General features: G+C 36.3%; 1 protein-coding gene across 7 annotated transcripts in view; it reads left to right on the top strand.

Moving 5' to 3' along the window:
* The window catches only part of MIPOL1 (mirror-image polydactyly 1), a 194842-nt gene that overhangs the window by 41762 nt on the left and 125151 nt on the right, over positions 1 to 27929 (top strand). For all 7 annotated transcript variants that reach the window (XM_040558627.1, XM_040558625.1, XM_040558628.1 and 4 more), the window contains 4 exons: positions 8276 to 8471; positions 11304 to 11439; positions 13962 to 14067; positions 26529 to 26658. In XM_040558627.1, coding sequence (XP_040414561.1) covers positions 8276 to 8471; positions 11304 to 11439; positions 13962 to 14067; positions 26529 to 26658 — 568 coding nt within the window. The remainder of the gene's footprint in view (positions 1 to 8275; positions 8472 to 11303; positions 11440 to 13961; positions 14068 to 26528; positions 26659 to 27929) is intronic.

Raw genomic sequence — 27929 nt, 5'->3', positions numbered from 1 at the left:
CATTGTCATAAAGGAGTGCGGAAGGATACCAACCTAGCTATTTTAAATTCCTCTTAATCTTTTGGTTATACAAACACTACTTTATCATTCATAAGTAAAAGTGATTTTTTTTTTTTCTTGGAGTCCATTTGAAATTAATTGCATTTTGTAGTATTCAGGCTGCCTTAAGCCCCTCTGACAGAGGAGAAAAAGAATTCCAGGTCTCTGAGGAGGAGAAAGGAACAAGAAGGGCTGCCAATGAGGTAGCATGTCCTCCAAGATCCAGCATGGAATGATGCCTTGGACTTCCGCAGCTTTATTTCTGCCATGGCTTGTTCAATGACCTTAGTCCATTACTTCATTAATCACTGTGTGCATCAATCTTGCTCACTTTAAAATGACTATCATGGTGCTTATGTATCCTTTGCAAAATACCTTGAGAGTGTCCAGAAAATGTTGTTTTCAACATTCATTTTGACGAGTTTCTGTCATTTGTTTTGTAAAATAAGAGGACATATTCTGTCTCACTAAGAGTTGCCTCATCCTTTTCACTTGAGCCATGGTGCTCTCTGCATAGCCAAGAGTTATGATTGTTGGGGCACTGAGTGTACAATGCATCTATATGGTGATTTCCTCTTCATAAGTGCCAAGCCCTTGGCACTTTTCATATGTGACATTTTGGCTAGGAGGCAGAGCACTGAAAAATAAAAAGTATTAGCTTTGTATTACAGAACTATTTGGATTTCAGTCTTCATGTGTTATTAGGTTCCTGTGACTGTATTTCTGTCTTGCAACACAAGTGAGACACTTTGAATCTTACTGAATAATCACCTTATAATTTGCCCAGTTTTCTTTAAACACTAGGAAAAGTGTGTCATAAAAGGATAACTGCTTGCTGTTAGTTGCAAGTTATTGGTTCTCAGTAGACTACACTGCATTGAAGGGGGCTAAGTGACTGCTAACATAAGTAAATCTGTAGTAAAACCAAAGGTGAGTAAAGCTGCACTTTTGTTTGCTTTGGAGAAAACACATCTTGACCTTGTACTTTTTGTACTGAGCTCTTGTAATTGTTTTCCAGAAACAGGAATTACTTTCTTCTTGAAAATAAGTACAGCATCTTTCCATGGGATTAATTCTGAAAATTTGCTTGCAGATTGTGGAAAAGTTAAAATATTGAGCAAAAAGTTAAAAATAATAGAATACTCTTTGAGATATGCATGTAAATCATGTATGTTGTGTCTGTGTCAACTTCAATAGGAATGAAAGAGGAAGCTCTGAAAATGCATAAATCCTAAACCAACTCCTATCTTTCTACTTATGCCAAGGAGCAGGATTAGATTTCTTCCACCAGCTTCATTTTCTTTCTTTGCATATTTATGCCTATAAAATCCTTTAATTTTGTGTTTCCCACTCCTTTTCAGGATTTATGCCTTTTAATCATTCAGTATGGGGTGAACTGTTGAGTCATCTGAGCTTTTCACAGACACTGTGTTTGGTAGAAGTTGCAGTAGTTATACAGCCAAGTGAATGGATGTTTGTCTTTGGCAGAAAGGCTGAGTTGTCATTTTCAGTTCATGAAGGAATATTCAGCCATAGTACTAATTTAATTGTCATAGCTTGAAAAGTTGGTAGTTACCAGGTTCAAATTTTCAGTTTGATGTTAATGTAGAATTTATATTTATTTATATGTATTTTTATCTAAGAATTCAAGTCAAATGGCATTAGATATTATGAATTTAAGACAATTCCATAATCCATTTTTCACATGAAGCAATTAGAGATTGGTTTTTGTTAATGCAGCAACTGTCTAGTGCTGTCTGAACAGCTTGTTAAAACATTCACAAGTATGTGTGCATTGTCATACATGCATCCAACAAAAATCACCTTTTCAGAAATTTGTGATATTATTAATGCACAAAATCTCTAGATAACTGGAAGGTTAATAAAGAAGACCATCTAGTCTAGCAAAAATAAAAAGAAGGTGAAGCTCTTGAGTGGAGATCTGACACACTTGACAGTTATTGCAGGAGGTTGAGGTAGATGCTTGGTTTGTAGGTAGGTAGGGGTAAGAAATATTTTTAAACTTTACTGTGTCCTTGCTTTCCAGTGGGAATAGGTTATTTTGGTATAGGGTTGGGGTGGCTCTTTACTTTGATTGTTTTCATTGGTAAATTACTATTCTCTTATGGTACCTGAAATTCAGTTTTTGTTATTGTACAAAAGCAAAAACAAAACAGATCAAAGCTGCATTGTGGTTTATACTGAGAAGAAAAACTACAGGTTAACAATTAATTAGTTTGTTAACCACTGAATTTTAGGGGAGGTTAGTCACTGAGGTTGTAGTCAGTTCCTCAAATGCAGCACCATGGTTTTTTCTGCATTTTTTTCAAATGTTTTTAATCTGACAGTATCATGTAGAAAGAGTAAGCTACCTTATTTGCAGTCAGCTTTGCTTTTTCTCCCAAAATGTGTATGGCTCATTCTCCTCCTTCCTGGTTGTACTCGTTTTGCTACTCTGGCTCTTACTCCCATCCCTCTAGGGGTTCATTCATTCAGTCTTTTGCAGGTAGACAAGAACATGCTTTGTCTGTGCTACAGACCGACTTCAAACAAATACTTGGAAGCTACAGGTAGCAAGTGAAGCTGGATTGGAGCACCCACAAGGCTTCCAGTGTCCCCATAATCAACTACAGGCAGATTTGTAGCCAACCATGTATTTTGCACTACTGTGTGCATGTTCAGTTCTTGTTGTTGTTCCTGATTTTTCCTTTATTGTTATTTCTCAGAGATCCCCCCCTGCAAACCTCTGAGCTGACCACAGCATTTTGGCTGGTGGGATGTTAAAGAGTGCAGACAGGGGAAAGGAAGTGCCCACCCAGCTTCAGCTGGATGATGGGACTGCTGAATGTGGTGCGTGGTGCACAAGGGAGGCTACTGCTTTCTTAGCCTTGCGGGTGAATCTCTGCCTTCTGTGCACTTACATCTTCAATGCTTCTTTCCATATTGTCAGTTTCCATACTACAGGATCCACTAATGTTCTACTTTCACCTCTCTTAGTGCCAATCCCCCTTTTCTGAGGAAAAAGCTCTGAGAAATAGTGGCTGCCTTCAAATTGTGTTAGGTTTAATGTTTTTACTTGACTTTTTTAACCACTCCCAGCTTAGCAGCATTGAATTCTGTCCTAGCTTTACTATTTCAAGCCATGACAGCATTATCTTCCCCCTACTTCCATCACAATCAATTCCCAGCTTTAATTCTAGTGTCTTTATTCCTTCTTCCTAACATTTGCCTTTCTTTCCCTCAATGTGAATGAGGTATTCATTTGAGATAAATACATAAAACAGAAGATCAGCTTCTCCCTGTAGTGAAATATTAATCTGGGCTTCTGAAGTTGTTCAATTCTGTATGGAAAATAAGTTGTTTAGTACACTCAAGAACCAAAATCAATGGTGGTGATACCACTTAATGAAAACTACAGCATTTTTTCCAAAGCTTGCAAGGCTATTGTATGCTTTCTCTGATGTTCCTTGTGCAGCCTGATTATTGCAAATGCTACTTACTCCCCAGTGTGTCTCTGCAGCATTGGTAATTAGTGCACAATACAATTTGCAGGAGGCATGAAGAAAAGCACTGAAGTGCATTGCTACTTGGTTTAAAAGGAAGACTAGAATCTATCGTATCAAGGTCTAAATTACATGTGGTGGGGAACAGTGCGCTGTAGATCATGGAGAAGTGTTTTTAAAAATAAAAGAATTACTATGCCCGTTGATCTGACTGTTCACAACATCTTCCCCAAAGCATTCTCCTGACAGATTTAGCATGTTGACAAAATTAAAAAAATAATAATTAATAAAAGAATTGCAGCTCTATTAACCAAGCAAAAAACCCTCTAACCTTAATGCCCTTGGGCAGAGTGCTTTTAATTCAGAGGGGATGAGGCTGCTGTCCTCCTCTCTTTTACAAAGCCAGCAGGGGGAAAAACAGAGCTTCTGTGTTTCATCTAATGTTTCCAGGAATGCCACTCATTTCCAGGAATACCACTTACAGGCTTGCTGTAATACTTCTTCTCAGTCTTACCCCTGTCCTTGAGGGAATTGAGTTTGGATGAAGAGGTGTGCAGCAAATGTAAGTTGCTTAAAGAAGCAGCATTAGCAGTAATAAATGCCAAAACAGGTATAGTCCCATGATAAATTCTTTTATTTTCAGCTGGTTTCCTTTACAATCTTTATAGGCCTAGGGATTCAACCAGGAGTTCATCTGCAGGTGTTTACATCATCATGCGGACCAGTGGAAGAAGCCTCATGTTCACAGGTCCTCATGGGGGACTGCAATGATGCTGATAATCTGCTGGAAGGCCGATCATAGCAGGACACAAGTGATTGAGGGGGGGTTCTGAAGTCCTTTGATGACAACTGTCAGATGCAAATGATTGAGGAGCCAACAAAGAGAGGTGTTCTGCTGGACCTCATACTTAGAAACAAGGAAGAACGGGCTGTGGGTGTTGAAGCGGGAGGCAGCTTTGGCTGCAGTTGCTATTGAATGGCAATTCTATATATGAAGAGGAGAGAGCAAGGCAAAAAACAGGACCTCAGCCGTGGGCTTCAGGAGAGTAGATCATCCTCTGAGATCTGCTTGGAAGAATCACATAGGATACAGTCTTAGAGAGAAGAGGGATCTAAGAGAGATGGTTGGTATTTAAGGATCACCTACTCCAAGCTCAAGAATGCTCTATCCTGGCAAGCAGAAAATCAAACAAAGGTGGTCAGACACCTGTATGGGTAAGCAAGGAGCTCCTGCCTAAACTCAGACATAATAAAAAAGCATACAAAATGTGGAAGCAGGGGCAGGTGGCCCAAGAAGAATATAGAGATGCTGTCTGATTGTGCAGGTATGGGATTTGGAAAGCCAAAGCCCACCTAGAGTTGAACCTTGCAATGGACATGAGGAGAAGCAAGAAAGGATTCTACAGGTATCTAACGAACAAAAGGATGAGGGGGGAAAATGTTGGCCCACTGCTTAAATGCAGCAGGGACTGTGGTGACAAAGGACATAGAAAATGGCCACGTTACTCAATGTCGTCTTCACCTCAGTCTTTACTGGTAAGATCTACCTTCAGGAGTCCCACCCCCTTGAGACCAGGGGAAAGTCTGGAGTAAGGAAGACAGCCTTGGTTGAGGAAAATCAGGTTAAGTAACAGTAAGTCCTTAGGGGCCTTACTGGATGCACCCATAAGTGCTGATCACACTGGCTAATGTCATTGTGAGGCCACTGTCAATTGTCTTTGAAGGATCTTGGTGACTGGGAGAGGTGCCTAGCGATGAGGAAAGCAAATGTCACTCGTGTCTCCAAAAAGGGTAAGAAGGATGATGCTGGGAACAACAGACCAGTTGGCGACACCTCAGTCCCCGTGAAGGTGATGGAACAAACTAATCCTGGAAGCCATTTCCAGGCACATGAAGGACAAGGTGGCAACTGGGAGTAGTGAAAATGAATTTACTTAGGTGAACTCATGCTTAATCAACTTGGTAACCTTCTAGAATGAGGTGACAGCCTCTGAGGAGAGAGCAGTGGATATTTTTCCTTTTGAGGCCAAGAGAGCTGAGACTGAGCTTGCAGAAGGGAAGTCTCGGGGCAGGGGGGATGAGGGATCTTATCAGTATATGTAAATACTTGATAGAAGGGAATGAAGAAGTGGCCAGATTCTTCTTGGTAATGCCCATTAACAGGACAAGAGGAAACAAGTACAAATAAAAACAGATGGAATTTCCATCTGAATACAAGGGAAGAGGTTTTGGTTTTATTTTTACTATAAAGGTGATCAAACACTGAAACAGATTGCCCAGAGAGGTTGTGGAGTCTCCCTCCTTGGAAGTCTTCAAAAGCTGCCTGGAGATAGTTTTGGGCAGTCTGCTCTGGGTGGTCCTGCTGGAGCAGGGGGCGTTGGACCAGGTGATCTCCAGTAGTCCCTCCAACTGCAATGATTCTGTGGACTCTTTTTAAAGTCCTGGCACTAAAAGTAGCAAATTAGAAAAACACAAAATGTGAAAAGAAAAAAAAAATAGTTAATTACTCTTATGTTAACAGTGTAAATGTGGTACATAACGTCATCTAATGTTTTTAGCATTACGGAGCAAGAAGTTTTTTCTTCAACTCTTCCATGTGCTGTTGGTGAAAGGAGAGTAATGCCTAAACTAGGAGCAATTTCATGGCAGTACAGTCGCTGGTTGTTGCAACAGATATATTGTGCTTGAATTCCTCCAGGGAATGTAACACACTTTACCCGAGGCACTTCAAATGTATGTGGCTTATAGAAAATGTTGATGGCCAAAGGAGAAGGGGAGAAAAAGTTGTTAAGGCAAGTGAAGCATTGTGCTTCCCCTTCAGCACGTGAGAGAATAATTTGCAACATTTTTTATATGTGTGTATATATATGTATGTATATGTATATATGCACACACAGATGACTGTGTCTTAAACAGGAGGAGTGGACAGGATGATTTATTTGACTGGCAGTTCTTTATAATATAGATCAAATGGGAAACACATCTCAACCAGGTGTATGCCTCCCTATAAAAGGCTTTGCAAGTATTAAAATTCAAACTAGGCTGATTTTCAGATAGTAATAACTAGAAAGGATTCAGAAGTTAGCCGTGTATGTTGCTATTCCCAAGCTGGGGAAGGTTCTTAGAGTATAAACAACGATTTTTTAGTGCTTGTTCTTTTAGAGATCATCCATGCTATATACTGCAAGGAGTATCAAGAGGTTAAATCTAGTTTTAAAATGCAGCAGGTCTTTAAAGGAATCTCTGCTCACAAACCTGCAGGATTTTGAGCCAGTGAACATTCGCTCAGAATCCAGGTGGCTATGTTCAATTTCTGCATTAGCTGTGAAAGGATCTGATTTGAGCAACGTGTTTCAGTCACAGTACTGGAAGCACGATACTGGATGCAGTGTTAGGTTATACTTATTAATGAATGTTTTATCAAGTTATGGTTCCCTCATGTTTATTACTACTCAGAAACAAAGATTCTGCTGCACTGTTGACTGTTGTTCTTCTAGTATGAAAACCAGTGGTTATAGTTTAGAGGAATGGTGAGAGTAGACTCAAGAGGACTTATACTGAGGTAGATAAAGAGAATATAGATCAGCCATGAGCACAAGAACGTTTCCACAAGATAGTAATGCACAGCTTTGCATACGAACTTTTTAAACCAACTTCAGTCAAGCCACAAGAAGCCATCTCTTTGTGCCTGTGCCATTGTTTGTGCTATTCTTTCTTTCAGGAAGTCAACAGATTTTACAGACATGCTTCTGTGCTTTTCTTTTTTATATGCAGCATGACACCTTGACACTGATTAATGTGTATTTTCAGGCTATTTGTAGAAGATTGCTAGTGCATAGATGGTTCTTACTATTTCTGAGGAGGCAGTAATAAGTTGGATCAAAGAATATATAAAGTATAATTTATCGGAAATGTTTGGAAATGCTAACTTTGTTAAATAAGCAAAAGCTCCACTGTGTGTTCTCAACCTGTGAAAAATGTGCACTTTTTTTTTCAATTTTCAGCTTTTTTAGGCTTCTTCCTTGTCATTTTTAATATAGTTCTATAATTAAAAGTTACTTGTTCTTGCTTTATGAAAGCATATTCTTGTCATGTAGATCCTTCTTCCATTTAAATACCTTGATATCAGAAATGTGTCCTAAATATATCTACTGGCCAGGCTTAGGAAAACTACCTATCACACTCAACATTATAATCAGATCATTCTTCCATTTGACACAATTTGTGCTTTGCATTCTCCAAGTTCTTTAGTTGTACGAGCCTCTAGCTCATCCTTTCCAGGAATGAACAATGGGACTTTTTTGTTGCTAATTACAGCTTGCTAATACTGTTCTTGTAACCAAACGGGATTTGAAAATGACCTCAGAGCAAGTGAGACTCCAGTTCACAAGCTGAAAATGTACCTGTTTAGAGCAGAAATTCATCACATCTATCCAGGGTAGAAATGATTTTTACAAAAGATAGGTAGATGATTTGCAAGGGTCAGTGTTACATTAAACAGTCATTGAAGGGGAAGAGTGTTTCGGAAATGATGAAGAATTTTTCAGGTTTGCATGAGAAAAATCCAGTAAATAGATCTTAACTCCTACATCAGTGCTTGAAGGAGTACAGCACATGTTCCTTAGTGGAATGAGGAAGCTGTGAATGGGAAACTAAAGTTCTTTCTCCCTTCTGCTAAATTTGTACTTTTTTTTTCCAAATGAAAAAATATGTTCACTTCTATTTCCAATTAGAAATACGCATCTTGGAACAGAAAAGAGAAGACTTCTGTGCAGAATTTCAACTTCATCAGAATTCCTCAAAAAAAACAGAATTTTTCATCCAGGCAGAAGCTGAAGCATTGAAACTTTCAGATTTGGTAATAACCAGTCAAAGAAAAGGACCCCCAAATATGTGTGGTGATTGTAATTCCAGTCCTGGAGAATTAAGGTAAAAACAAATCCCTAAATATATTTTTCTATATTCATAATATAGATAATGTATCTATGATTTTTGGATAAAAATAGGGAAGTTTAATTCTTAGCTGAGAATCAGTATGTCTTCTTTTTACTTAGACTAGGAAATCACAGTTTGTATAAACATGGTGTACTAGTGGATAGTTGATATAACTGTGGTTAACCTGGAATGCAGCATTTCGCCAGTGTCTTCTCCAGCACAGATGCAAAATGTGATCATGGCAATGGCTTATGAAGCACACTGTAGATATTTCAATTAACTGTGATCACTTCAGAGAATTTTAAAAATGCATATTGAACAGAATTAGAAAAGGTGATCTAAAATCTAGACCATAAGTCCAGTGTACCCAAAGCATGATGAGTAAGTTGGTGGTATAAGCTAGGAAGCAGGAATAAATCAGGTTGAAATCCAGGTGAAGTTGAAAGAGCAAAGACGTGGAGCTGTATTGAATACTTCGTAGAGAGTCTGTGGCAGGAATCTGGGGAAGGGCAAATATGGTTGAAGAGTGTAATACAAAGTCTGAAGATTTTATTCTGTCATTGACTTCTGTACTGAGCTGTGGCCCTGTATAGCAATCTTAAGAAACATAAACACTCATGCAGTATGTGATGTAATATATGCAGGTACCTACTGACTGTGGAATGTTATCAGTCTTGAGTGATAGGCAGTCTGAAGCTCAAGTCTTAACAATGTTACCAAGTTGCTTTTGAAAATGAGATCAAGGCTGCAGAGTTGTGTGACCTGTTTTTGAGAGGTCTACTCTAGCTCTTCACCTGTCTGACAAAGATTCTACATCTGTTTTTGTTATCTTCAGTATGATCCAATGGAGACCCAATGCACCAAAATTAGTCCATAGTACTTTTCCATCTGCATTGTTGGTTTTTTTGTTTGTTAGTTTTTTAATTGAAGCCTGGGATGTGCTGTTTGAACAATGTATCCAGCTGTAAAAGCCAAATATGTTTGAGTGCTTAAGTAAAGCCCAGCATAGTGTCAGCCAAAGTCTGTTGTTCCTACCCTCAACAGTGTCACACTGGCAAGCAGGCTGGGCTTGAACATTGAGATTAGCTTCCCACATCAGTTAGCATGTTGAACCATCTTATCTGCATGTAGGATTCCAAAGCTATAGACCAAGACCTTGTTGTGATAGAGACTGTATAAACTGCACAAAATCTATCCTTCCCCAAATAGTTTGCAATTAGAATATATGATGAGAAAATAACTTCATACAAACAGACCCAGGAAATGTTGAGTCAGTGTTGATTTGCATTATAGGTGATGGTCTTAGTACACCAGCAAAGTGATTTATCAAGTTTTCTGTTACACAATAGGAAGAAAAAAATGAAGGAGGAACTGAAAGATGATGAAGTATATTCATAGTTGTTCATAGGAAGCATATCCTGAACATGGAAAATGCACACAAAGAAAAAGCTCAATGTTTAAAATGACTGGCCAATAGTCTCCAGAGTTGTTTATCATTCACAGTCCAAAATAATAGTAAGTGAAAATGAAATTCATTAGACAGAGCAAAGATGAAATAGAATCTTGAAAGTGAAGATAAGCAGCTTATGTACCCTTCCGTCCCACTTAAATTATAGTATAGTATCCTAAGCATTTAGTTACATGTGAATTACCATACTGCCTATATATGAAGTGCTTTGAGTTGCATCATAGGTTATGTGCAGAGTACAGATCTTAAGTTCTTTCTTAAAGAATCATGCGAATAAGAAGTCAGATGGAAGCAGGTGAAGAAGGGGGTAGCTGAGTACAAACAAATGTTTACCTAAGTGGATGACTCTTTGGAATAGCAGGTAGCTTTTCTTTCTAGGATGTGAATTACACATGCAAGTAGTATAAAGAAAGTAATTTATACATTGAAATGGAAGTTCAGAAGGTACCATTTTTCTGTGGCTACTTCTTATGACTGATAGCCCTTTCTAATCCATGAATCTATTTATTTTGCTCCCATCCTGGAAGTGAGATCTGGGTTACCTGTGATTATCAAAGGATAGCCAGGGTGTTTTATTAAAGTCTTGAGACAGAATTTTTGTGGCCATGTTTGTATTGCTGCTTCTGAAGCTTGCATTTTAAGCTGAGAGTGAAAAAATCATTTTATTGTTAGTTTGGGCTTTCATATTTGTTGCCAGCACAACAGTGAGCCCTATCCATTGATAGAAAGATCATTGTTACAAGGCTGTAATAGTTAAATCCATCCTTCCTTCTTAGAAAAATAGCTAATTGAATCTTTTCTCATTTCCCCCTGTCTATGGCTAAATAATCTTAAAACTCTGTGGGTATACAGTATAGAATTCCTGCCATCAAATACAATATTTATAGTAACACCATCATTTTACAGTTTTCTGCAATACAAACTTCTAGGTCCTGTCTTCTGGATATTCTCACTTTACTTCATGTGGAATTGTCCATCCTCCTGAAGAATTTTGATTCTTTTAATCTGAGCATCGATTTGATCCCTAAATATTTCATTGCTTTGTTGTTCCATGTTTAAGCCCCAGGTTTTAATATTTGCTCCCTGTAAGCATTTTCTGTTTATAGGCTTCATACCCAATTTATATTCATCTGTTTTATGCCTTAGCACTGTAGTATATTTGCTTAATATTTCCATATTTACAGGTTTTCTTTTAGAGTAACAGATTTAAGAAGTGACAGAAAGACATTCCTGTTACTGCTACTTAATATATTTGCAGTAGTTAACAAATGCTGTTAATTTATTTCTGCATATTTTGGGGGGTGAGGGAAGTGTTCTTTGCATTACTTTTCTCACTTTTTTTTTCCTCCTAAAAACAGCACTATAGAAGAAAAGGGTAAGAGGATGCTCCCTGAATTTATATCCTCATGGAAGGATGGCACAGATGTAGGTGGGAAGACAGAAACTGCATTCCTCCTAAAAGAATTGGACACTCTAAGGGCCAAAAACAAAAAGGTAAAAATTGAGATATTCAGATCACAGAAGTTGCTCTTTTATGGTTGTCTTACAAGACATATATTTTAAACTGTTCCTAATTTAGTTTTGTTATTTAAGTACACCAATCAATAGCTTTCTAGTCATTTTGGATTCTTAGTATCTGTTTAACAACTGCATCTCTGGAATTAAAGAATCTTTCATGCTGCCCTTTGACCTTTTTAATCAGTGACATAGGTTCCTGCATCATGGATAAAAAAACACTGAAGTTAATGGAAAAGTTTTTGTTGGCTTGAAAAAGCTTGTGGATTAGGGTTCACGTATGAAACATATTTATTATGCATGGAACTATTACAACAGAATAATTAGTAGTAATGGCTGGAATCCTGCTCATGTTACAAAGTTATCCAAATCAGGAATTCTTGTAAGCCAACACAAAAACAATAGTAATTCTTCACCAAATTCTACATTGTTCATATATTTTGACAGAAGATCCATTTTACTTCAGTGTAGTATTTTCATAGCATGGTGGAAGAGGTAAAACCCATTAATACTTGGAGGTCAACAAAATCTTGAGAGATGTTCTGAAATGCTTGCTAGGAGACAAAAAACTATTGTTCTAATACTTGCATATTGCTTGTAAGAAACAGTAAACTGCTTTGAGGCCTGATCCCGAAAACATGGTGAGCTGAGATTAAATATGGGAAACAGTGAGTCAATTCACTACGTAAAGTCATGGTGTGCAGGTTCTTACAAATTTAACATCTTAAACTTTTTCTATTTCTTTTTTTTTTAAAATCAGAGTTCTGTCATTAGAGTTAACATAGTTAATTTCTGTATTGTAGTTCCTTCCCAATTATATTTGGTCCATACTTTGCCACATGTGCCTTGTAAAACCTCTATTCATTTAAATCACAATACCTACCTTAATCCCAAGTTTTGATATCTACTTTCCATTTCCTTTGCATTCTATTTTGTATTTATATGTATTTTTATCTATGCATTTTTTATTTATATGTACATTTAGTTTAGCATCATACTAGAAATGAAAGTATGTATGTTTTTCCTCACATCTGCCATTTTAAGATATTGTAGTCATCATCATGTATTCTACTGAAAGTGGCACGTCTTCTCAATGATTCCTTTGGTTAACTTGATTAGCCTTCTGTTTTTTGCAGAGTAATCTTAATTTTTTCCTCTCAGAAATTTGACAGTTTTTGATGCTGAAATAACACTTGGTACTGACGTTGGCTTTTTACCAGAAGAGCCAGTGTATATTATGAATGTCATTTGAGTATGTTTTGCTTCTGCTACAGCCTTGTTTCTCTTGTGCTTTGATATAATGAAGACAGAATTGTAGCTTTTCTAATGTAATAGCATGGTTCAAATGATGAAACTTTGATAAAGTTTGAAACTTACTTTCTAGAATACACCTGGTCTCTTTCATTAAACATACCATCCCAGATCTGAGATGGCTCAAGCATTTCATGACAAATTTTTCAGCTGTTGAATACAAAAAAGGACCAAAACCAAAGCCAGTGTTTCATGAACAGAAACTGGAGCTCATGCTTCTGTACATGAGGTCTATATAATGAACACGCCCTGATATTTCTATGTTAAGGGGGGGAAAATTCCATCCTACTTGCACGCTGCATTGTTTCTACTGTTAGCAGCAGTTGCATGTGTTATTGACAGAAAACTGAAAAATCTGTAAAAAATCTGAAAAATCTGAAAAATCTCTTTCCGTGAATTGATGCCCAGTGTTAGGACAAGAGGCAGTGGGCACAAATTGGAACATCAGAGGTTCCCTTTGAACAGCAGGAAGCACTTCTTTATGGTGCAGGTTACTGAGCACTGGCACAGGTTGCCCAAAGAGGTGGTGAAGTCTCCCTGGAGATCTTCAAAAGCTGCCTAGATGTGGTCCTGGGCAACATCCTGTAGGTGGCCATGCTTAAGCATTGGGGAATGCTCAAGATGTCCAGCTGACCTCCAGAGGTCACTGGCAGCCTCAACAGTTCCGCAGTTCTGTGAAATGTCATTGAATATGTGATGGCAAGCTCAGCTCTGTCTAAAAACAGGCTAAGTGAATTCCCAATTAAAAGACAGATCCTGGCATGTGAAAGAGTGTAGGTTTTCTGTCTGGTGATGTGCATGGAAAATGACGCATTTACACCACAGGCTCTTCAGACATCAGTGATGTCAGTAATCTTGGTAAGAAAAAGGCTACTAATGCAGACACCATCTGCATTATATTCCATGTAACTTTGAACTTCCTTAGCAAGAAAAAGCATAGTTAGTGATATCTGAAGAGGGGAGTCCAAAATAAAAGTAATGGCATGCACATTGCTGCTTGTTTCAGAGAGCAAGATAGGGCAATTGATGAAAGAAAAAAAAAAAAGCATTTGTCCTTTAAATAGATAAATTTCTGTGGTATTGCCTAGTGTTTGTATTTTGGTGGTAAGAGAACTGTTGTTTAAAATTTTGTTATGCTGGTTGACTGTTTCTGAGAAATAAGAATCTTACTGTCCACTTGTTCTGTTCAGCTTCAGGATAAGCTGTCTGAAAAGGACAAGGAGCTGAAGACAATAAAACTGGACTTAGAACTGCAAGAGAGAGCTACAGAAGCTAAGATTGCAGAAAAGATTGCAGGTATGGTAGGCAAGCATTTAACAGATGGCTGTATGGCTCTTACAGTACCTGCGGTTGCTATATGACGTGGCCTAGTGAATGTTAGCTTTATTTGCTAAAGGAGGGAAGATTTGACTTTTTTGTGTGTGTGTGGCTGTTTAGAGTTGCTTAGAAAATAGGTGGCTTTAACATCCTGGTACTGGTATTAGCAGGAGCTTTACCTGTATTCATACTGATTTGGGCATTAAATGCATTGTTAACACCATGTCAATCCAATCACAAAAAGGTTGTTTGTTTTGTTGGAAGGTCCTGAACAAACAAGGGGAAATAATGATTACCAGTGCTTCTACCTTTCAACCAGCAGTTCAAATACCACTTATTGTTTTAGCTCGTTCAGAGCAATACTACCCCTCTCCCAGTGTATGAAGATAGTCGCACATTCACCTCAGCTATAGACCTGCACTTTTGAAAAATCCGTTCTTGTGGTAGTTAATGAATTTTTGTCTGATGATGGTATGTCTTCAGTGAATGACGTTTATGCAAATTGCCAAAATGTAAGGTATTTAAGTTTACAGTTGAAAGTGAATACATGCTTATATTGTTAAGTGTTCTTTGGATAGACACACAAGAATGGAAACAATTTGTATTCTGCAGTTGCAGAAATTTCTAAAGTGGTGAAGTTGAGTATTTTTATTATTATTGAAAAGTGATAGTGTGTATAGTATGGATGTGGATGAAAAATATCCTGAGGTTTTGCTCCATAAGTTTCAAGAAAATTTATAGGAGTAGTATTATAGATTAATCATATCATTTGTTCGTAAATGAAGTGTAGGATAGGTAAAATTATATCCTTGTGGTACTTAGGTGCCTGCCAGGGCCAAACCGAAACAACCACAGACAATTCACATAATATTGATAGTGAGTACTAATACCTGCCCCAAAAATATTGGTATTGGAGTAAGGAGTAACTATCTTCAAGAAAATGGAGCTGAAAATAAACTCCGTGGCTGAAAAAATCATATGGCTGACTTTAAACATGAAACTCCTGGGAATACAGGCGTTTATTATCCTGAGAATACAGGAATTCTGTGTATATTATAAGTTGAAGAGAATTGCTAAATTTTCTGTGATGGAGGATGGGAAAGGAGAAACTAGATATTAGGAAACAAGTTTAAGTGAAATACAGGCATAATTTTACTCTTATTTCATCTTATATAAACTGTTTTCTATATTTTCAGAAGACAAAAAAAGTCTGAACAACATATCATAGTTGTATCCAGCAACTGAATACTAATGCAAATTGTTTGGATTGAATTCCAAGTTTTGTATTTGTTCTTGGATATTTGCAGAGTGTTTTACCTCTATACCTATAACACAGAAATATTCTATTTGATATAGGTGTTCATTGCTCATTAAAACTTGGAAAGAAATATGAAATGTGTGTCAAAATGCTATTTAGTTTCCTTGTTATGGATACAGTTGAAATATTTGTTAGTAAATTGTTTTCTCTTGCATTACTGTTTAAACTTTCTAATTATGTCCTGAGTATGATATCCCCTCCGAAACAGTATGACGTGAATATGGATAGAATAATTAACATAGTTATTCCAATTAAAAAACAAGAGTAAGCCAAATTTTAATGAGAGCTGAAGTGCATAGTTAGGATGGCCTTTAAAAAGATACCTTTTTTGCTTCTTTTATGAGTTCAGGAAGTATAAAATTCTTTAAATGCTGGGAGTGAAGGTAAGAGGCTCCTTACACTTGAGAAAAAAAAAAAAAAAAGGAAGCCTTGTTAACATCTTATGGCTTTTTGCTTCCTATTTTGGTGTTCTAAGAATCTTACCAAGTTTGGATAAATGTTTTGAAATCTGGAATGATTTGAACCAAACAGAATTTGTGGAGGTCTATGTGTGTCTCTCATAAAAAGCCTTGGGGAGGATTGTAATGGACAGACATAACCTAATAAAGAAGACTCAGCGTGTTTCAGGAGAAACTTTTTCCCCGTGTATTAAGTCCTTTGAGGAAAGGAGAACACATGCTGCTGTGATTTCATGTTACTAGTTAATGTTTAATTACTGCAGTGTATAACACATGGTAGAGTGAAGCCTGTAAATATGGGTGTTTGCATTTTTATTATTACTTTGTACTGACTTTATGATAAGAAAATGACTCCACAAAATTATATTGTAAAAAACATCAGAAAGGTACACCATAAAATGTTATCTACTTTGAGGAATATTACAATTCTATTTTTAAATGGAACCCTCTAATTGATGGGTTTTACCTAAGCAAGCTGTGTGGCAAGAACAGGAAAGCTGAAGACAAAGGCCATTTTGAAATTAAACTGCAGAACTCTTCAGAAACAAATAACCCAAAGCTTGTCATTTTGTGCTTTTTACTTTCTTCAGATAAAGATGTGAAGAGGAAAAGTGTAAATTTGTGAAATGGTTGTGAGAGAATAAAAAAAAAAAAAAAGTAAAGAGTAAAGGTAGAAGAGAATGTTTACTATGTGCAATAAATGGCTTATTTTCAGAAGATTTTTATTTTTTATTTTTTCTATCCTGGAGTTCACAGTTCATGAGGAAATTCACAGTTCTGATTGCAGTTTCTCAACTGTTAGATACTATTGTTTCTGGTGGTCTTAGTTGCCACAGGTTACTACTGTTTGTGCACTATTCTTCTGTTAGGTTTCCTCTCATATAAGGCAATGTCAGAAACTACAGTTAGTTTCACTACGAGAGAAGAAAAAGAGAGAAGGCAACACAGGAAAAATCAAGGGGAGAGCACTTCATAGAAGAACTGAGACTAGGATAATGTAAAGGAAAAAGAAAGAGGAACATCAAATGTGAATTGGATGTGAGGAACAGGACTGCAGAATTTTCATATGTTGAACAGAAAAGGGAATGAGTGCCCTCTGTGGGAGGGGAAAGGAATAAGGAGCACACGTCCTCTGAGGACAGACTGGAACTTAAGGATCGAGATGCAAAGGAGTCAAGTTTTTACTTTAAAAGAGAGAGCCAGCAGAGAGAACAGATCTCACTTTGGACAGACATAATAAATGACTTTGTTTTTGCCTAACAAGAATTATACACGGTGTATATTGGAATTTTTAGAGGAAAGAGCTTGTTGTGTATAAGTGACAGTAGTAGAGCATAATGGTGTACCCTCTCTAGACTTAGAAAAATGTCAAAGCCCTGAACTTCTGAGTTACCTCCACCATTACCATAACAAGATATACCATAGTTGACAGCAGAGCCTTGTCTCTTGGGATCTTTGTGTTGCTATCACACTGCTTTATACAGGGATTAAGAATAATTTTTGAAGGAAAATATAATCAGAAATATTTCTGATTATATCTGTTACAGAATTTCTGTTGCAGCAAGTCTTCCTGTAATAGGGGCTATTTTGTTTGCTTCTTTCTTTATTTGCTTGCTTGTTTGTTTTTTTTTTTTTAAAAAAAAAAACAATATCTGATGGCAATGTTATCAAAATTGAATACTTTTCAAATCAGAGTCAACTCAGCTGGCAGAACTGGATTGTCTCCAGTCTGCTAAGTCTATCAGGTGCTGCACACCACCTTTAATGCTTGAAAAATGTATCAACATTCAGCATATACTTTCTGAAATGCCAGGGAAATGACAGAAAATACAGCAAAAAAAAGAAGGTAAAGTAATACTTCTAATGCAGTTGTACCTGTTATGTACCTTCCAATCTCATGGAAACTACAGCAATATACCAGTAATTAAGTTCTTGTTGTCAGGTCAGTTTGTACTAAAATGTGGAGAATTGACATTTGTGATATTTTGAAATTCTTGAATATGGTGTGGAAATTATTCATGAGCGTTATTTAGTGTTTCCTGAATTAACTTGAAAAATAATGCATATGCAATGGTTTTAATAGCAGAAATGAAAACAAATATCCAAGTGGCTATTAGCTTAAAGTTTGATTTAATATCCCATAAAGTAAGAGGAAGTAAGTAATCTTGCCAGTAATAAACTTTGGGTGGCAATAACTTCCAGCACAGATGTATTTTCCATTTCTTCAAAGCTCACTTTAGAGTCCCTTTTTAGATGTTATTTTTCTTTCTTGCATGTCATCCATTAAAGATTAGCTGTGGAAGGTTGGAGCATGGAGAGATTATGAATGACAGAACAACTCCTGCAGAATAATAATCAGTTTTTGGTATTTAATGCTGTTTGACTTTTGCAGACACATTTCTTATTAACCTTTGGTACAAACAGAAATCCAGGTTCCTGATATCTCATGGAGAAGATGAATTCAAGATCCTCTTCCAATTAAACTGAAATAAGGCCAATATTGGGCTTTAGCCAAAAGAACTCAGTAGTTCCCAACCCTTGTGTTTATAAGCCTAAATATGAATAACATTTTACAGTTTAAGTAGGTAATGCATATATTTCCCTAACTTATTTTTAGCGCATAATTCATTTTTATATGTAGTCTATATAATTATGAGCTTGTTTTTCCCTATTAATGCTTCCTTATGCAAAACTACTTCCTGAATATTTTTTTCAAAATATTTCCTGGTAAATAACAGAATTTGGAGAATAGCTGTATGATTTGAATCCTCTGTATGGGAACATAGACAATCCATCTAAGCAACAGGAAAAAAAAAGCCAAGGTGGGGGCATTGTGAGAACATCTTAATTTTTGTCTGTTTAATTTGAAACAATTTAGTTTTACCTTCAGATTGTTAGAATCATCAACTGTCGAAAAAGTTGCATGCAGCTCTTTGACAATATAAGATTAGCTGTAATAGGTTAAAATGTAAATTATTAAGCTATTTACGGGGTAGAGTTTTTACATAAAAGCAAGCCAGTAGTTTCTGCAAATTGTATTAGTCTGGCCCTTCTCTCTTCCCCACTATATGGTGCTAGATGAACATAAAGGATTGGGTTTTACTCAAGAGTATAAGTTCTGCAAATATTCTACTTCTTGGGGCATTACAGAATTTTTTCTTTAACCTGTCAAATTTTAACTTGCAAACTTTAATGCAACACTTACATCTTTCCCCCCTAAAGTAAATATTCAGGCATCGGCAATTATTCACTGAAAAAGTTTAACAGCATTATCGTTTGATTTTTGAAGTCAGCTGTGTTTAGTGTACTAGAAACAGAGGCTTAAGTATTGTACAAGGATTGGCTTTCACAAGAACTGCCTTGGGGTCTGTGTGTAATACTCTCTCCTATTCTTTTCCCACTTTATTTTTTTTTTAATTGAATTGGGATCTGAGTACACAAAGAACACCCTATACAGAGCTGCCACTAAGCAACTATAGCCTTTTATTAAGAACGCTGTGTTTATAGCATTGGAAATGTAGGAGCAGATGAATGCTGTGCACTAAATACATACAACAAACACAAAGCAATAAATAAGTCAGTGTGTTCTATCAGTGTTTGTTCAGATTGCTTTATCTATAAAGTCACATTTAGGTGTAAATGACTTGTAGTCTATAATTCCTTGTATAGACCAGTGAAAACTCTTAAGCAGTTTTCCTGTGATCTTCTTATCACTATTTTGCTTTTATTTTTCAGTTATAGGTCATAACTGAAAGTAAATGAATGGTACTTTTCAAAGAAAACAGCTAGCAACTTAAGTTGTCTGTTTCATAATAGAACATTTCAGCACTATTTTTAAGTCAACAGTAAGCCCTGGAGCTCATGGTAGTTTGCCATTAACCTGAATGAGAACTGCATAAGGGCCTTAGGCTTTGAACATTTCTAGGGATTATCTGCATTTTGCAACATGTATGCGCAGAGACCAATTAGTGACACATTTTAAAGGCTTTCATAGCAATGCAGTAAATCTGTTTTTCAGTTTATTTGGCTATGATTGACTACTTATTTAAGAATTGTGAGCATAGAGTCATTAAATCTAGTAGGAAAAAAGTCTTAGAGAATTCTGATTTCTCAAATGACTGAATTACAAATGCATTAATGTTTGTTATTGTGTAAGGAGATCAAGTGTATATCTATATGGTTAAATAAAATATAATTATATTGACCCTTCTGGAAATGGCAAAGATAGCTTCCAGGTCCTCTTGTGACAGACGGAGACCCAGTAATGTAGGAATAGGAGGGTTGATGAAAAGGAAAAGGCAGGTATTCATAGTACCTCTTTATACTTCCCTGATTCCTTACATCATCTATCTGCTCTTCAGAAATCCAGAGAAAACACAAAAAAAATCCCTAAAAAGCTTTAGTTAAACCTCTCTGCAGGATAAATTTCAGCTGACAGTTTTTTCACAGAAGCAATGCAACAGGATAAACAAGAAGCTCATTACAGGAATCTTGAATTCTAAGTATTACTTGGCCAAGCAAGTTGTTTCATGTTTGTGCTTTTCCTTTAGAATAACATGAATCTTGAAAAGGTAGAAAACAAAATATTCTTTGCTTCATTTTCTCATGTATTCAACCTTCTCTCCCATGTATGCCTGTATGACACAGAAGTTGAATCACAGAAAAAAAAGTTTGGAGTAATTAGTTATGACTGTTTCAGGCAGTTCTTGAATATTGAAGATGCCCTTTGCCTTTTTTTGTTGTTGTTGTTTTGTTATAAAAACATATCATCTAATTTGTATTTCTTGTTGCTGTCACGGTGGGAGTAACTATTAAAATTACTTTGATTGTGCCAGAATCAATGCTAAAGAAAATCCCAAGTCACTTATTTTTCAGGAGCCATTGTCCTTGAATACTAAATCTTAAACTACAGAACTTTGACATTCTGCAATAATACATTGTTATTAATAGAAAAACATGCTTAACCATGTCTTCTTCTTGGAAGTAGATGATCACTGTAACTAGTGTTAACTAGAAAAGCAATTATCAAAGTTTTATTTGTAGTATTTCTTGGATCACTTTGTTTTCATATAGTCAAAGCAAAAATAATCATTGCATTGCATCAGGTAATGTCAAACACCTGACAAAGTCCAAAATATCATTACTTCGTCTGTAAGACTGAATTATCCAAAAAAGCAATTATTATAGTATTGTAATATTTACCATATCTTCTGAGATAGTGGTGTGGGTAATGCTGTCATCTTTTACTTATAAGGTCTTCCCTGTATTCTTTTTTATAAATGTTTTAGTGAGTACTCTTAAGTGATTTCTGGTGATGTAGATGTTGTAAATCCTAACAAGTTCTTCTTTCTTGCCTCTCCTTTTCTATTTTTATTTTTAATTTTATTATCATTTACACAGATGACCTCTAGGAAATCAGCACGTTCTTTTCCTAGGAACTGTGCTTCCCTCCCTTCTCCCAAAGTTTTATTGTTTGTAACATTGTGAACCACTGTTTAAACTAGAATGGTTTCCAACACGCCTTCTCACTACTGCTGTATTTTAAAGGTAGTTTAAAAAGTGTAGAAGACGAGTTTGCCAAAAGAATCAGGTTCAACTAAGAAAATATGTACACTGCTTTGACTCAGTAAACTCATACTCGGTATGGTTCATCTTCTTCATATTTACTTTTGCCCATATTAGAAAACAATTAGCTTACTAAACAAATTTGAGTATTTGGGAAGAAAAACTCTACTTTGAGTCTCTCTCATTTGACTAAGAATTACATGATATTTGATAAGCTTGTTTAAAAATGGACATATCCAAATATTATTGTAAACACCCATTGATTTGTTTTACCTGCAATATAAGTATTTTACTTAGTTGGCTTACATAGTAGCTAATAATATTTGTTAATGTAATTTAACTGCTGTGAACCTTTACTGAACAAATATTGAAATTTATACAAGTCAAAGAAAGAGAATCTCTAATGACTTTTGTAAAAGCTTCCATTTAATAGTTAAGGAGAAAAGTTTATATGACATACCAGATGCAATTAACAGTAGATTTTACATTTAATAAAAAGAAAGAAGCATATGTATTTGCTTTATTCATTCCATCATAATTTGCATTAGAGCTGTGGGTGTTTAATGAGCAAATTCCAGCTAAAATGCTATATTGATTTTCTAAGTGAACTTTGTAATAGCTATCTACCTTACAAAAGCTCTCTGTTTACAATTGTTTTCTTTACTAAAAACTAAAAATGTTTTAGAATTGATGAGTTTAGCATAATGATTCTTTTAAAATAAAGAGCTCTTGTAGAGTATGCAGAGGTTTTAGTTACAAGGAGAAAGATGTTATTAAATTATTCTAAAGCAAATAAAGTTTATGCAACTAAATAGTACTGTCACATTTGTATATATTACATTATTATATTATTTATATATATTGGAAAGAATCCTTTTTTCTTAATTTTTCACTCTGGAAATTGAATATGTTAATTCTTGAATATCATATGTATATGAATTAGTAAATAACGCAATTCATTTTAGCTTAATACTTGACCATTCATAGTTCATTTTGTATGTCATTTTCATGCTTGAAACATGAGTACCATAAGAATTTGTGTTTCTTGTTGGTCAGGCCTCAAGATAAACAGGATAGGGTTGGTTGGTGCACCATTGGAAGGTCTCCAAGAAAAACCTCATGGTGTCGACCAGAGCAGTTGGTGACTAAGTAGCTGGATTACTTTTTCATTGGATCAGACATCAAGTGAGCATTCCAATATGGGGCTAGTGGTTTGCTGAATATGACGTCTCGAATGGGACTTAAGAACCTGACTCGTTACTCGTTATTTTTTGCCTGGCATTTTTAAGAAGCATTGGGATAATAATCTGGATATTTTTTTACAGTTTTTAATATGGAGGATTTTTATGTTTTTATGGACACCTTACACTTCACATACTTTCCTAAATTTGACATCAAATGTTTTGTTTTGCTGCTGTATTGAAACGCAGAGGTGTATGTGTTTCAGTGGCTTATTTGAAGAATCTTGTGAATCTTATGATTTAGATGACTTCTGAACATGAATAAAGTGTGGCATTGCACAGTCAGTTTCCTCAGGGTCACAAAGGCTAAGATAATGCCGAATCCTTGTTTGGAGATGCACAGAAGTGTTCCTTACCCCACGCTCCAAGCTCTTTGCCCAATTCTCCAAGAAATAATCCACATAATTCCTTAATTTAGGGCTAATATTCTGATACTATTTCTATTCATTTTTAGGTAGTCTTTAAGTTGTAACTGAAAGCATAGCAGTCTGCATGGAGGTCTGTCTGCTAAGCAGCTTTCAGGAATTGAACTGGACTTTTGCTTGTGACTCATCCATTAGCTCAGTCTGAACGTTGAACATATTGTTAACAACATCATACTTCTGAATACCTGAAAGTGTGTAGCTATTATAATACTTTAAAAAATAAATTTGTAAAAATATTAAATACCATAAGAAATGTATAGGCATTGGATAACAAAAATGTCTAACCTAAATTCAGCAGAAGCTGTGGCTGGTAAAGGAATGTGAGGTTCTGTAGCCTGTTGAAATGAGTTAGATGAGGGCTTCATTATTTTTAACTCTATTTTTTGTCATTTCTTGTTGTCAGTGTCAGTATTGCTACATGGTATTAAAATGCCACTATCCTAAGTATCTTTTTCTTTTTTTTTTTTTTTTTTTTTTTTTTTTTTTTGAATTGGAAAAGTTAAGTCAGTTCTCCACAGCCAGTAGTTAAAAGACAGTATTTTGTAATGAACCTTGTAGGTGGGGTTCACTGTTCAAGGCAATCAGCCTCTTGGCTGCTATCAGGAATGGTGAGATCTCAGAAAAGCGGGATGTTTACATCACCTGCAAAATCTCTTTCTCTGAGTGTGTTCATACTGCTATATATACATTTCTTTAGTTTCAAGACAAATAAGCAATAATTTCTTTTTTTTTTTTTTTTAAGCCTATATAGTCATTATTGCCACTGGTTATTACTCCTCAGAGAGGGAATTAAATATACCAAAACACAGTCATTCTGAGTGTACTCGCGTGCTCGAGATCCATTTTAACATTCAGCAAATGGCAATTTTCCATGCTGAGATGGGGAAGAAATAAGATTCGGTGGAAGGAGTACACTTAAAGAGACCAGATAGAAGTTAGTTAATCTGGAAATTAATTAACTCCAGAACAGTAATAAGTACCAAATCTACAGTTATTTTAGACAGCTTTCTACTCATTGCAGCAATTGTTTTAATGATGAAAATTTTATAATGTTTTCACTTGCAGCTTTATGGAAGGGCTTCACTGTGCAGTGTCTCTGGCATCATACTAGATAAACTGACATAATTTACTGGGAAAAAAAAAATATAATAAAAGAGTACTGTAAAGTACAGATAGGTAATAATTACCACACATAAAAAAACTGCCTGTGTATTCCAGATCCAGCCGGGACCTAGTGGTTGCAGTGTAGTTTATGCAGACACTCAGTGCAGAGGTACAAGTTTCTCTGCAATCACAGACCTCAGCAGCCTGAGTGGAAGTCTGATGAGCTGAAATGTGTTGCCCACCTCATACAGTTTGTTCTTGCCAAGTCACCTACCTTTCCAGACATTGGACTCCTCTTCTGCAAGTGCTGTGTACTTATTCCTGACTACCAAGCTGTGCATAGGCAGTTTTGCACCTGCTTTACTCATGCTTTAGTTTTTCCCTTCCACATCAAGCAAAGCTTTTTGTTGCAAATGGGGCAAATAGATCTTAAAGAAAAGTGATATTGTTCTTGTGGAATAAGAAAATACTCAAATAGAATTAGGTCAGTATTTTGTAAATTGTGTGGACATTTCAAGATATGGGCTTCTGATGCTGATTTCTTTTGGGGAGGGCAGGGGCTGGAGGAGTAAGGATGCAACTTGTTAAACCTCTGGCCTGATCACTAGGTTTGCAGCTCCTCTACAGATTTTTGTGAGACGAGGGACTACACCCCCAGAAGTAACATTTAGCCTTTCTTTATATTCTTTTGTCCCATCTACTGTTATTGTGCAATGTTTTGTTCTTTTGCTAGAGCTTCAAAAAACATTTCTTTACCTCTCAGTAACTTCTCCCGAGCCTGAGGATGAGAGGATTGCTTTCCTACCTTGAGCATCTTCCTAATTCATCTTTCCACATTCTTTTTCTGATCATCTTCTCACCTGTCTTACTTCCCTGGTTATCTGAGCTTCTTGTATTTCAGTTGTTCGTTGGTTGTTGGTTTTTTTTCCCTTGGTACAGATAAAGTGTATCTGGTAAAGCTGTGCCAATGATACAGCTGCTACCAAAATCTGCTGTTCCATTTTGTGAAGAAGTATAAAGTGTTTTATATTATATGACGTGAAGTTTTTATACAAGAATGTAGAATCGTGAAGTGACAGGAGAAAAAACTAACCTATAATGGCAACAAAGTTGATGTCAGTTGAGGTAAGGATGGAGGGGATAAAAGCTCTAGGCTGACGTGAAGAGGAAGCTTTTCTTTGAGATCTCAGTGACATTAGCAGTGGTTCAGTGAGGAGTTCTTAAGAGAGTAAGGAGGTCCAGCAGCAGTGGCTTAATACAGAAGAGACTTGAGAAGGGGAGTAAAAATTGCCAAAATTTGAAAGAGTATAGTATGGTGTTAGGAGACTGTGGCTGAACACCAGCTTGGCATACTAGAAGATGTGCATTGAGAACTCTGTGACCTGCAGACCTGTCTCATAGTTTATTTTGTTGGAAGTGCCCATGACAATCAGTGAGGATATAGTCCTCTGTCTTGAAGTGACAGCAGCCTTTCTATGGCATCCTGAAAGTCCCTAGACATTCAGACTGCAGGGTTTTATGATGACTGTGAGGAGATTTGCAGTATTGCAGAGGGAAATGATGAAAGTATGAATAAAGATTTTAGTGGAGGCAGGGTCGAGGTAAGGATTTTGGCAGTGTGCCAGAAATGGTGTTAGACATATTGACAGGGGAGAGGCGGGAAGAAAGCATAAGCTCAGGATGAGGAATGACTTGAAGGTGTTAGTTTGCTCCCAAGGATAGACAGTAAATCTTAGTTTATTGGCACCTAATGCTCCAAGGTCCATGTATGCCGTAACAGATAATATAACAGTATATTACACAATAAAGCAAAGGCTTGGCAGGGAAGGAGACATGCCAGCTGTGCCATTTTTATGATACCAGAGATAGACATACTGTGAAAATATTAAAATTTTTAGTATTTTTATCAGTGTGCCACCCTGATAGGAAGTGGTGTGATGACAGAAGTATTTTCAATGGGTCATTACTTAACTCTGTGTAATGTAGAAGAAACCTACTAGTGTCTCTTATGATTCAGAGATTTAAAATGTGTTTTTCTATGAAGCAAGTATTCCATGAAGCAAAGCAAATCACTTCCTTACCCTGTTTGATTATAAAGAGGTCAATTTGAAAACCCATAGCTTTATTTTATTCTTTAAAGTATTCATTTTAGCAGTCTATAGCTATTTAGTGTTGTGTCTGAAGAGTAATATAGACCTTATGCAGAGTAATCTGAGGTCAGTGGAAAAATGTTGATTTTAGGAGATGTTGGCAAAGGCCCATGTAAGTGTGCATAATAGTGTCTTTCCCTGTCAAGGTTGTTTGTTAAACGCACTGGTTACTTTTGCAGCTCTCGTAGAAGAAGTTTATTCTGCTCAACGAGAACGTGACGAGGCCATCATGGCAAGGCTTAGATTAGCCAATGAAGAGAGAGATGAAGCATTTTTACGAGTCCAGCGGTTAGAAGAATCTCTGAAAGAGTAAGTTTGCATTTACTGCCCTGTGCAAAAAGATTGTTGTGTTAGTCTGTGATGGTCATAAACTGCTTGACAGGGGTTACATTGAAAATCTTAGTACAAACTTGTCTATGATGAAATACCAGGCTAGTGCTAGTCTTACTGTGCTATTGGTTAATTTTTTAGCCATCTTTTGAGACCATATTTTTCACTGGAGACTGAGCGCAAGGTGAACGATTTCGATTACAAAAATTAAAAATATAATCAAAAGCTTTGGTATTGATTTATTCAGAGATAAATAAGAGGAATGTGACATTTTACAAGGATCTTTTGACATGGAGTACCAAAATGTCAGTCAGAAGTTACAACGTATAGGAAATCAATCAAGCCTTTAAGCCCAAGTAGATGTTTCTTTCAGCAAAATTTCCACTAATTATGTGGATGATGTAGTAAAAATATGTTTTCCTCCATATCTTTAGTGTAGGAGCAGTTTGTAAGGGAAGAAAGGTATAACTAATACTTTCTAGAAATTTACATAATACCATGTTAACTCAACAGAAACAGGCAATCTCTTGTTAAAGAAAATGCGCAAGCCAGGAGAAGATCAAGAACAGTTTCTTTTCTCTCTTTGGGATATATGTAGCTTTGAAGCTATAGTTTGATTTTCTGTGTAATCCTTCTCCATCCAAGTTGTGATCATCTTCGCTACCATCCAATACCCCCCACAGTCTAGAGTGGCTGAGAAATTTCCCCTATTTTTCTGTCAAGAGAAATTAAAAAAAAATAAATAGGAAAATGAGTAGCTACAAACAAGTTATTACCGCTTCTCATGGAATATATGAATAAGTTCATGGAACTTAATGTACATGACCTTATCCACATGTACCCGTTTGAATATTTGTCTGTGTAGGCTAAAACGGCGTACAGCCTTAAAATTGAAGAGGGTTAGAGGTCAAGGTGGAGGGGAATCAGGCCTTCAGAAATTGTTACTGATGTCTGATCCTTTAAATTGCATCCTTTCTTGCCTTTTTTCTGCTTCCCCTGTGGAATCTATTTTGGTGGTTCTCCATTTCAAATTTTCACTCTCCTTTTTTGCATTATACTCATGTCTTGTCTTTCCTCTGTTGCTCAGCTGCTTTTTCTCCTCAGCTTCCTTGTCTTTTTTTTTTTTAATCATTATTATTTCTTCTTTATGGCCTTTGTAACTCATCTTTTACTTCCACTTCAGTCCTTTGTCATTTCTGCTATGAATCCAATAAGATTGCTATTATTTTAATTGTGTTTTTCAGTTGGTT

Source organism: Cygnus olor, chromosome 5, assembly GCF_009769625.2.
Source record: "Cygnus olor isolate bCygOlo1 chromosome 5, bCygOlo1.pri.v2, whole genome shotgun sequence".
Taxonomy (NCBI): Eukaryota; Metazoa; Chordata; class Aves; order Anseriformes; family Anatidae; genus Cygnus; species Cygnus olor.
Note: the sequence above shows the minus strand (reverse complement) of the source record. Positions and strands in the feature narration are given on the sequence as shown.